Source organism: Prunus persica, chromosome G8 (genome assembly GCF_000346465.2).
Source record: "Prunus persica cultivar Lovell chromosome G8, Prunus_persica_NCBIv2, whole genome shotgun sequence".
In the NCBI taxonomy this organism is placed as follows: Eukaryota; Viridiplantae; Streptophyta; class Magnoliopsida; order Rosales; family Rosaceae; genus Prunus; species Prunus persica.
The window spans coordinates 20,890,182-20,902,660 of record NC_034016.1 but is presented as its reverse complement, the minus strand read 5'-3'; the positions used below and the strand labels follow the sequence as shown (position 1 = coordinate 20,902,660).

Sequence of the window (12,479 nt, the reverse complement as noted above, 5' to 3'; positions counted from 1 at the left end):
GTGGTTTTAGGCTTTATTGGGCTACTTGTAGATTGGCTTTCGATTGGGCTGCTTGCAATTTTGTTTTTGGTTTGACTAAGTCAACCAATATTTTATGATTGGACTTCTAGCCAACATCTCCAATTTATTCTCACTTAGAAAAAAAGATTGGTTATTTGGTTTATTCTTTAATGGGTGGTTTTTTATCTTTAACAAGGAAAGGGGACTTTTTGTCCCCAAAAAAAAAAGGAAAGAGACTCGAATTCCAGTGTAAGTGAGCATGCCTAATTTATGTCTGCATAATGTGTTGTTTTTTGAATTTAACAATTGATGATTCATAAAATTTGAACTCAAAATCCCGTACATCAAAATATCATTTTATAAGTTTGTTGGATGGAACGTTAAAATTATAAATTTTCACTTGTTTGATGTAAAGGTAAAAGAGGGTGGGGGAGGAAATCTATATAACCTTATGTATACAAATCTCTAAAATTATTAAAGCATTATTTTCAATAGTATATACTATATAGTGGGGTATATATGGGCCATGTAGAAGATTAGTGGGTCATTTAAACTTTTTTGGTGTAATTGTATGTTGAACAAAATAACAAAGGTTTATGAAGAAATGACAAAATGCATGGAATGGCTTTTCTCTCAAGACGCCAAGGGGCAAGGCAACAAACTACCTAGCTATTATTATTATTATTATTTGTCATGGGCATGGCAAATGTGTCATGTATCAAAACTGTTGGTGTGATTAAGATGGAAAGTTTTTTAAAACCAGCACGGCAGCACATGCATCATGAAGCTCTCTGTCTCTGAGGGAGGAAGTGGGCCACTTGGCTCTCCCTCACCCTTGTCCACGCTTTCACCTAACAGCATGATGGCAAATTATACGATAAAAGCTGTTTGGAATCTATGATGCCTAAACCAATCCATCCACAAATAGATCTACAATCCACTTTGCTTGAGGGCCCACTTCATAACTTACTTCTTTCATTTCACGGTTTACTGTTCTATCTTAATCTCATGTTAAAGTAAAAGGAGGACATCCTAAGTTATGGAGGTTGGTGTGTGTAGGGTCGCCTTTTTGATGGCTGACAAATTTTGCATATAGGTTTGGTGATGCTATACACTCAGCTATAAGTTCCAATCAAATATCGTTACGTTTTGTTAGCGATAATAATATCGACACATGATTAGTGACATGTCGAATACCATGTTCGGACTAACTTGTACTATTTGATTTCCAGTGATTCAGTTGCTAGTGGCAAATGTGATCTCATTGCAAACTGAATTTGCAGATTCAAACTAATTTATTTCAGAGGCATGTCACATGTGGCTCGGTGACTTGTTTTCAAGTCATCAATTGCTCACAAGAAAAGCAAAGCAATATATATAATATTAAATTTCCCCATGGTTTAACTTGCAAGATGAGACTGAGGCTCAGCCACACTAGAAGCATACAGGGTGACCCTAAACTTAGAAGACACCTCACCTCTCTCTCTCTCTCTCTCTCTCTCTCTCTCTCTCCTCTGCTGTCTAACGTCAAATTAAACCTTCGTTTTTGACAATATCCTTTCCTAATTAGTATTGTTATCTAACGGTCAAAGCCTGCGAGCTTGTTGTGGCCTTATTTGAGGGGCTGCTAATTTGGACACCTTTTTTCTGAATAATGTTATTATAATCATCGACTACATCACATGTGTGTCAACAAACCTATTATTTCTTCTTCAATAATTCATCTTCAAAATGTCTTTTTCAGCATACAAGAGTCTAAACAATATCACTTCCCACTTATATAGACTTTGAAATTAAAATCTACTAACAACAATACAAGATGATGAAGGAAGAAATCAATAATTTTTTATAAGGGTTATTCTGTTTCAATTTATTATATATGGATGGTTAACTGACGTTTTTTTTATAAAACAAGCATCGAGGTGACCCGATCCAATTGTTATTGAAAATGAAATTGGACTAATTTCCATATAAAAAAATATGAACTTACAAAGTTTGTTTATTTTATTATTGGGCTTGATCCCAGCCTAGTCTAAGGGTTGAAGATGATAAAAACCTAATATAGATTGATAAGGTAACAATTTGCATGATCATATTTACCTCAACTATTAATCTTTATCTTAAGATTTATTCTCAGAGCTTGTAATGGTAAATTATTTTATCGTCACACTTACATGGAGAGTTGGACTACCTATCTTTTCTTTTTTTCTTTTTTTCTTTTTAATAAAATAACATTTTTATCAATAAATAAAATATTCTCACAATTAGTTGACATGGGATCAGAAAAGGAAAAAGGAAAAAGGTTGAGGAGCAGTACATCACTGCTTATGGAGGCATATGCATATCAATTATAAGTATTGATGGGTGGACAAACCTTTTTTCAGGTTTCCTTTACTGGTGTTATGATTAAACCACGTTTACCTTTTCTTTTCTTCTTCGTTTTTTAATTTTTTTTCTTCAGATTTCATATATTTTTTACACAAATCAATTGTCCCATAACAAATTGAAATTCAATCATTTTACAGGCAAAACAAACAGTTAATTTCTCGATTTACTCTGTTTGACATATTTTTCTAAGAACAACAAATATAAATTTTTTAATTAATTTATTATTTTGATAGCTATAGAATTGTAGCATTGCTGTTTTATAATAGGGTCCATACATTTATAGAACCAATTGAACCATAAAGTGGGTCAATTATTTGTTAATCATTTCACATCTTCAATTTTTCTAAGCCTTTAAAACCATTTTAACATGATTAGACCACGTGTCAAACACATAGAATTTCCCCTCTTTGAAACATGACTTGCATCCTATTTCTTTTTTTAAACATTCAATTTGTTCAGTTGGTATTAAGGTTCCTGTAATGTGTATAGCCTCACTAGTGTTCGAGTCTCATTGCCAATTGTCCTTATTAATGCGCAATTTGTAATTTCTTACATAAATCTATATCCGTGGCAGCTGGCAGTTGGGTATTACGCACAAGTCATTCTAACTCGAAGTTGTGAGTCTGCCCTGACGCTAATGGTGAGAGTGGCCAATCTCCCCTAAACTTTTCTTTCATCCCAAAAAAAAAAATAGTAATAGTAAATCTTTAATCCAAACAGTCACCATTGAAGAGTTCAAATAAAAGTAATGGATTTAAAGAGTCAATATTATCTTTATATGATGTCTTGCATTCAACATCGTGTCACTTTCTATTCCTTTCTCAATATTATCTTTATATAATATTGTATGAGAGTGAATGTGTTTTTTATTATGCATCAGAGTTCGAATCTCCTTTTTATAAATAAAATATCGCTTGAATAAATAATAAAAAAAGTTATTTCTAATTGTTAGTTAATTTTACTTTCAAAATAATCGACTCTACGAAAATTTCATTTTACATTCTCTCTATTTCTCACACCTTTTAAATTAGAAACTGAAAACAAAAGCATTCTCAAGCGACAATTGGTTAATTTTTTCTATTCTAAATTGATTTATTTCATACGTAATAAATTAAGATAATAAAAAAAATGAAATGTGGGGTATGCATCAGGAAATACACGTGGTCCAATTTGGATGGAGAATTTTCCTAGTCGCGTGACGAATACTAACCGTCCTTGCCCACCGCCCACCTTTTTGTAAAGAATGCCACCGTGTCATTTCTGCCAATTGTCAAAGATTGTCGTGTGCTTTGCATTCTATTTACCATAAAGCCCTTTCATTTTAATGCTAATTGCAATAATAAGGTGCTGCTCCAAATTACCAAATTTTTGCTTTAGACACCATTGAATAAATCAACGGGTATTTTACCAACAAAAAAAACCAACCAACGGCTATGAATTTATTTAAGGTATAATTTTATTTCTGGTCAAATATTGAAGAGAGAATCAAGGATATCTGATCTTATTATAAAAGGAATCCGAATTTGTAATTTGAATTTACACCCACCATTTGATTCATTGATATGGATAACTATTAATTTTGTTAATTTCTGGTTAATTTAATTGTACCAGAGCTTCCGCTTTGCTAGAATCCTAGTAAAAGAAATTTGGTCAAATGTGAATTGTTAAGAAAATTTGCAAATGTAGATTACGCTAGTTAGTTAAGGCAATGTGTTCGCTCTCTTATACTCAAGTTCAACCTCCTTTCAGTACATTAGAATAATTTAAAATATCGCTTTACCATAAGAAAAAAAAAACCATTAGTCATTTTAATTGGGATAGTTTAATTTTGGTCTAAAAATTATATTCCACATTGCGTTATGACATAGGCAGATAGGCATTGTCACATCCAACAGCATTTTTGTCTGGATCTACATTTTTTAATGCTCAATTGGTGTCATAGTCATATCTAAGATATGTCATGTATGATAGAATAAATATTTAGGAACCTTATGGTAATTTTGGTAACACGATCTTAAAAACATGCACAAAAACCGAGTCCAACATCTGCAAACCCAAGGAAAATAATTTTTGATATCCTAATCAAATGGGTAGGATTGTAATTTCGGATGTTTTCCTGGAGTATCAGTGGGTTTAGTCTCAGGAAAAGAACTGGAATGCTCTTATTTTCCAAAATCACACCAAAAACCGAAAATGGAAATAAAATCTGAAAAATAAAGGATTAAAATGCATTAATTTCAATTAACGTTTGGTTTTAAGTCCCTGTATTTTCTTTTGGGTCTTTTCCACCTACTTTTTTTTCTTTATTATTATATATATATTTTGTTTCATCTTTGACAGTTTGCATAAGAAAAAGCTGAAACAGTACCAATACCAAACCACAACATAAAGGAAAAGCAAACACAGTGAGAGAAACAGAGAGATTCATTTTGAGACGGAGACCGACCGATCTAACAAACATGGGGTGAGAAAGAGTAAAGCAAAAGCAGCTCAAGTTGCTTTGTCACTGCTGCTAATCAATCAAAACGCAAAATAAGGAACAAGGAGAGAGAGAAATAGTTTCAATTTCTTCTGGGTAAGTTTGTTTGATCATTTTGCCTGTATTTTTCACTCATTCTATTCAGAAAATCGGTCCCATTATGTGTATCTTCATGGAGCAATGTATTTGTTTGTTTTTTTTGGAGTTGATCCTCTTGCCCATGACTTTATTTGTTTTCATTTTTCATTTTTGGGTTCTGGGCAATTAAAATCTTTCTGCTTCATGGAAATTGTGTTAATTTTTATTTGATCAGTTTGTCTTAATCCTCTGTGAGCTGGATCATGCATGATCACTGAAGTTTTTGCTTCAACGCTGATTGAAAAAGACGTGTGGATTTGTAATGCTCTGAAGCTTGTGAACTTGTTAATTTTTGACCAGAGTCTGATCATTTTGCTTTTGGGTGTGTCCTTGATCAGGTAGTTTGTAGAAACTTAGTTGATATCAGTCAATTTGAGCATATGATTCTGGACTTGAGTTTTATTGATCAGGTACTTGCTTGTTTTTTCTAATTTTCCTACAAATATATTTTTATTTTTTTTAAGAATCTGATCTCACCACCTACCATGTATTCTAATTCATCTGATACCATATTGTGGATTTTGGTGATTAGGTGTGACTGTGTGAGCAGCCAGAGGTACTCTAAGCTTCATCCTACCAAGAATTACTGAATTCGGCTTGGTTGTTGTTGGTTTGTGGATCGGACTATTACCGCATCAGTTTCGAAGGTGGTGCTGTTATTGGCCAGAGTTATGGCGACTGCGTCACAAGCAGACTCCAGACGTAAGTATTCTTGGTGGTGGGACAGCCACATAAGCCCGAAGAATTCAAGATGGCTTCAGGAAAATCTTACAGGTTTGTATATAACTGGTTTGATTTGCAATTTTGTTTCATGTGTTTCTCATGTATGTGGAGTAAAGTGAAACTCCCTCGTCAGACATCATAAATTTTTGATCATGTAAACCACATTGCATATTCTGGCATGATTCTACTTCTTTCTGTCAAGAAAAAGAATTAAAAAATATAAAGAATACTTTTTTTTCTTAACTGTTAGATTTAACATGGATTGTTGGATGGTTAAGATGCATCTAACCCCTTCTCAACCACTGTGCATCTCATCCAAGTTAGTGAGAACTTGGACCTTATCTAAGGTAGTTAGTAGTTTAGAACTGTATATAAGCTGGGGGATTTTCAGTTTCTGTTGTTGATGGTTCAACGATATCAGTGTGATCATACTGGCCTTGTCAAATGTTATCCTGATGTGTTGAGAAGATAATCATAATACTTGACAGTTTCATCTAGTGCATCTCTCTCTCTCTCTCTCTCTCCCTCTCTTATTTGTATAAGTGTGTATAATTTATTATGTTTCAAATTCTTGAACAGATATGGATGCCAAAGTCAAACACATGATCAAGCTAATTGAAGAAGATGCAGATTCCTTTGCTAGGAGGGCAGAGATGTATTATAAAAAACGCCCAGAATTAATGAAATTGGTGGAAGAGTTCTACCGAGCATACCGTGCGTTAGCTGAAAGATATGATCATGCAACTGGGGCACTGCGCCAGGCTCATCGGACCATGGCAGAAGCATTTCCCAACCAAGTTCCCTTTGCACTTGGAGATGAGTCTCCTGCAGGTTCCTCTGCTAGTGAGGCTGATCCCCGTACACCTGAGATGCCACCTCCTATACGGGCATTGTTAGATCTTGAGGAATTGCAAAAAGATGCTCTGGGGCTCTCATCCCATTTCCATGCTGTCAAAAGGAATGGAGCATTTACAGAAGAATCTGACTCTGTGCCAAGCAGAAAGGGCTTGAAACAGCTAAATGATCTATTTGGGTCTGGAGAAGGAAGGGCGAAAAAAGGCCTCAATTTTCATGACACTGAAGAAAGGGAACACCGCTTGCATAACAACGGAATCCATGACCTCAAGGCTCGATCCTTGTCTGAGTCTGATCAACTGGGTAAAGCAGAGACAGAAATTTCAAACTTAAAGAATGCCCTTGCTAAGTTAGAAGCTGAAAAGGAAGCTGGCTTACTTCAGTACCAACAGTGTTTAGAGAGATTAAGTATTTTGGAGTCTGAAGTCTCTCGTGCACATGAGGATTCCAGGGGACTGAGTGAACGAGCCAGCAAAGCTGAAGCTGAAGTTCAAACTTCGAAGGAAGCACTTACCAAGTTAGAGGCTGAAAGGGATGCTAGTCTTCTTCAGTATCAGCAATGTTTGGACAACATCTCCAATCTGGAGAACAGTATCTCTTGTGCCCAAAAAGATGCTGGAGAGCTCAATGATCGAGCTAGTAAAGCCGAAACTGAAGCAGGAGCTCTAAAGCACGATCTTACAAGGGTGGCAGATGAGAAAGAAGCTGCACTTGCACAATTTAAACAATGTCTGGAGATGATATCAAATCTGGAGGATAAAATACTTCATGTTGAGGAGGATGCCAGAAGGATTAACGAGCGAGCTGTCAAAGCTGAACATGAAGTTGAAACTTTGAAGCAAGCAATTGCCACATTAAATGAAGAAAAGGAAGCTGCTGCTCTCCAGTACGACCAGTGCTTGGAAACCATATCTAGTCTGGAGCATAAGCTCTCTTGTGCCCAAGAAGAGGCCCAACGGCTACACTCTGAAATAGATGACGGAGTTGCGAAGTTAAAGGGTTCTGAAGAGAAGTGCCTTCTGCTGGAAAAATCAAATCAGACTCTCCAGTCTGAGTTGGAGTCTTTGGTGCAGAAAATGGAATCTCAAGGTGAAGAGCTTACAGAGAAGCAGAAGGAGTTAGGTAGACTCTGGACTTGCATACAAGAAGAGCGTTTGCGATTCATGGAGGCTGAAACTGCTTTCCAAACGCTGCAACATTTGCATTCTCAATCCCAGGAGGAACTTAGATCTCTGGTTTCTGAGCTTCAGAATGGAGCTTTAATTCTTAAGGACATGGAGACTCGTAATCAGGGTTTGGTGGATGAAGTCCAGCAGGTGAAGGAGGAAAACAAGAGCCTAAGTGAGCTCAATTTGTCTTCATCAATGTCAATAAAAAATCTACAAGATGAAATCTTAATCTTGAGGGAGACAGTTAGGAAACTTGAAGAGGAAGTTGAAATTCGAGTGGACCAAAGAAATGCTCTTCAGCAAGAGATATATTGTCTGAAAGAGGAACTCAATGACCTGAACAAGAAACACCAAGTTATGCTAGAGCAGGTAGAGTCAGTTGGCTTGGATCCAGAGTGCCTTGGGTCATCTGTGAAGGAATTACAGGATGAAAAACTACAGCTAAAACAGACGTGTGAGGCTGATAGAAGTGAGAAAGTGGCCCTGTTAGAAAAGTTAGAAATCATGCAGAAACTTCTGGAGAAAAATGTTCTTTTGGAGAATTCCCTTTCTGATTTGAACGTTGAGTTAGATGGGGTTAGGGGGAAGGTAAAGGAGTTAGAAGAATCATGTCAGTCTCTTCTGGAAGAAAAAAGCACTCTTCTTGCTGAACATGCCGCCCTAATTTCCCAATTACAGATTATGACTGAGAATTTGAAGAAATCATCAGAAAAGAATAACTTTTTGGAGAATTCCCTTTGTGATGCAAATGCTGAACTTGAAGGCTGGAGGGTTAAATCAAAGAGTTTAGAAGAGTCATGCCTATTGCTTGATAACGAGAAGTCTGGTCTGATGACTGAGAGAGAAAGCTTAGCTTCTGAGTTGGACACTACTAGGCAAAGACTGGAAGATCTGGAAAAAGGATATGCAGAAAATTTAGAGAAACTCTCTGTTCTGGAGAAGGAAAGAGAATCAGCACTTCATAAAGTGGAAGAGCTACATGTTTGCTTAGGTTCTGAGAAACAAAAACATGTCAGTTTTGTTCAGTTGAGTGAAACCCAGATGGCTGATATGGAATCACAGATCTCTCAGCTCCAAGCAGAAGGTATGTGCAGGAAGAAAGAATACGAAGAGGAACAAGACAAAGCTGTGAATGCGGAGATTGAAATCTTTGTCTTGCAAAAATGTGTAGAAGATGTGGAAGAAAAGAACTTGTCTCTCATGTTTGAGCGTCAGAATCTCTTGGAGGCATCCAAAATGTCAAAGAAACTGATTTCTGACCTAGAGCATGGAAATCTTGAACAACAGACGGAGATTAAATCCTTCCTTTTGCAAATGGAAGTACTGAGAATGGGGCTGTATCAGGTGTTGAAGGCTGTTGACGTTGATGCAAACCTTGGGTATGGAGAAAAGGTTGAGCAAGACGAAATGCTTCTTAACCATATACTTGTCAAACTTCAGGACACGCAAAATTCTCTCTCTGTTATTCGTGATGAAAATCAGCAGTTGGTTATTGAGAAGTCAGTTCTCATAGAAATGCTTGACCAACTGAAACTCGATGCGGGAAATCTTATGAGAGAAAGAAACACCCTGGATGGAAAGTTCAGGACCCAATCTGAGAAGTTCTTGGTGTTGCAGAGTGGGGCTCAAAGACTTCAGGAGATGAATGAAGAATTGAAATTGAAAGTAGTGGAGGGTGATCACAGAGAGGAAGTATTGAGGACCGAAATAGATAATCTGCATGAGAAGTTCTTGGACTTGCAAAGCGCATACAAGAGTCTATTGGAAGAGAATTCCAAGATACTTGAAGATAAAGGAGCTTTGACAAAAATGGTATTGGATTTGGGGGAAGAGAAGCATAACCTAGAAGAGGAGAAATGTGTCATGTTTGGTGAAACAATATATCACAGTAACCTTTCGCTTGTTTTCAAGGATTTTATTTCCAGAAAGCTACTGGAACTAGAAGAGCTCAGTGACTACTTGGATAAACTTCATCTTGGCAATACTGACTTGGAAGATAAGGTAAGAATATTGGAGGGGAAGTTGGAAGTTATACGAATGGAAAGCTTACATCTGAAGGAGTCATTAATTAGGTCAGAGAATGAGCTGGAAGTAGTTAAATCTGTCAATGATCAATTGAATGGTGAAATTGCAAATACAAAGGATGCATTGTCTCATAAAGAAAATGAGCTTCGGGAAGCAGAGCAGATCTTCAATGCACTTCAGAGTGAAAAGCAAGAGTTGCATACATTAGTGGAAGATCTGAATGGTAAGTATGATGAGGCTAACGTGGTACTAGAAGATCAAGAGAAGCAGATTGTCCGACTATATGCAGACAATGATCATTATGCCAAAGAGACTGGATGCCTTCGTGAAGCGAATCAAGAGTTGGAGTCAGAACTGCAGAAAATTCATGAAGAAGCTGAAAAAACTAAAATTAAAGAGGAAGGTTTGATCAATGAACTGCAAAAGGGAAGAGAAGAGATAGAAATGTGGTTGACTCAGGCTGCCACGTTTTTTGGTGAATTGCAGATCTCCACCATTCGTGAAACATTGTTTGAAGGAAAGATCCGCGAGCTCATTGAAGCATGTCAGATCCTTGAAGACAGAAGCAATTCCAGAGGTATGGAGAGCAAAATTATGAAAGAAAGAATCAGCACTCTGGAATACGAAAATGGAGGGCTACAAGCTCAGTTGGCTGCCTATATTCCAGCTGTCATCTCTTTGAAGGAGAGTACAACAGCACTTGAGAAGCATGTGCTTGCAGATGCCACATCACATAAACTAGACACAGAAGAATCAGAGGTAATCTCCATGTCTGTTTATACATTCCCTCTGCAATGGGAAATTGGAAGTTTCAATTGTCCCAAGACTGAGGTGATGATCCATTTATTAAAGCGTCAATACTCTCTTCTTTTTTTCTATCTGGAACTTAAAGCTTTACTCCATTTATTTCCTTATCCATAATGGGTTAGCAGTTTTTGATTGGTTCTGCACATTTTCTGTCCTCATTTGAACCTCTATGAACTCTTCAAAAATCATCTAGACGTGCACCCATGAGTTCTCACTAATGCAATTATGTTCTTTGCTTCAATGCCATCGTGTATGGTCTTCTAGCCAGAAAGTCTTTTGAAAGACTTACTTTTTATATTAGATGAATTGCGGAGCCAGTATTTGAATATATGGTTTATCATCAGAATTATGCAAGTTGTTTGTGGTACTTCCTTTTATTTTACTTTTGAGGCCTCAAATTTCGTATATATTTATAATAAAAAATTGGTACTTCAATTTTGGGAAATTTTATGGACAGTAAGCTGGTTTCTATCTACATTGGGCTGGACATGAATTGTTCAGCTTATGGCATGTTGCATTTGATTTCAATAGTTCAATGGTGCATGTGATTTTGGATATCATTTGAATTTGACACATCTATATTCCACTTGTATCCAGGATGACTTTCTGCATGCTGAAAGCTCTCATTTGGATGGAGATCAAGTGCCCACGGTATCAGATGGTGTTTCGGACTTGCAGGATTTACACAGAAGAATTAAAGCTATTGAAAGGGCAATGGTGGAAAAGGAAAGGCATTTTTCCGCAAATCAGGTAGAAAAGAAATTCGGGGATGGGGTTGGTAACACTATGAAGAAGCGTGAAATATCTGGCTCAGGAAATGAAATTCTGACAAAAGACATCATTCTTGATCAGATATCAGAGTGTTCATCCTATGGGATAAGCAGAAGAGACACCATAGAGGCTGATGGTCAGATGCTTGAGTTGTGGGAAACCACTGACCAGGATGCCAGCATTGATTTGATGGTTGGCAAGGGCCAGAAGGTGGACGCTGTACCAACTGACCACAGTCAGACTGAAGCAGTAAAGGCACACAAGAATAAATATTCCTCTTCAGAATCATTGGTTGAGAAGGAATTGGGCGTGGACAAATTAGAGCTCTCTAAGAGATTTACAGAGCCCAGTCAAGAAGGCAACAAGAGAAGGATTCTAGAAAGACTTGATTCTGATGTACAAAAGTTGACAAACCTTCAAATAACCGTGGAAGACCTGAAGAGGAAGGTGGAGATTACTGAAAAGAGCAAAAAGGGCAAAGGTATTGAATTTGAAAACGTGAAGGGGCAGCTGGAAGAAGCTGACGAGGCCATCACTAAGTTGTTTGATGTCAATCAAAAATTGATGAAGAACGTTGAAGATGGTCCTCAGTTCTCTGATGGAGCTTCGGGTGTAGTGTCAGATGAAAGTGGGAGTGTGAGAAGAAGGAGACTTTCAGAGCAAGCAAAAAGAGGGTCCGAAAAAATCGGGCGGCTACAGTTGGAGGTGCAGAAACTGCAATTTCTTCTACTGAAACTTGATGGTGAAAAAGAAAGCAGAGGATCAACAAGGATCACGGAGCGGAAAACAAGAGTTCTTCTGAGGGACTATATCTATGGTGGCAATAGAACCAACCAGAAACGCAAGAAAGCGCCCTTCTGTGCATGCATACAGCCCCCAACCAAGGGAGATTGAAGCAATGGAATTTCATGGTCCCATGGTATAGTTTTAAAGTAATGATGAGGCATTAGTTTTGTCTCATTGTCCATAAGTTTTTTCTTTTTAGAGAGAGCTCTACTTGTTTTGCCATATTTTATAGAGAGGAGTATTGGGTCTTGCTTAGTTTTGAGATCCTGCTGTACATGCCAGGCCCCATCTTCTAATCAAAGGAAACCCACTCAGATGGTGTTTGCTTCTTTTTTTTT

At 37.2% G+C, this 12,479-nt stretch overlaps 1 protein-coding gene across 3 annotated transcripts; it reads left to right on the top strand.

Moving 5' to 3' along the window:
• On the top strand, positions 4,721-12,472 carry LOC18767555 (protein NETWORKED 1D). 3 transcript variants are annotated; one of them, XM_020570181.1, is made up of 5 exons: positions 4,721-4,963; positions 5,344-5,415; positions 5,538-5,779; positions 6,308-10,536; positions 11,182-12,472. In XM_020570181.1, the coding sequence occupies exons 3-5, from the start codon at positions 5,677-5,679 to the stop codon at positions 12,247-12,249; spliced, it is 5,400 nt and encodes a 1,799-aa protein (XP_020425770.1). In that variant the 5' UTR covers positions 4,721-4,963; positions 5,344-5,415; positions 5,538-5,676; the 3' UTR covers positions 12,250-12,472. The 3 variants fall into 3 exon arrangements, with proteins under 3 accessions (XP_020425770.1, XP_020425771.1, XP_020425772.1); XM_020570182.1 differs by having other exon boundaries at positions 4,742-4,963; positions 5,348-5,415; XM_020570183.1 differs by lacking the exon at positions 5,344-5,415 and having other exon boundaries at positions 4,742-4,963.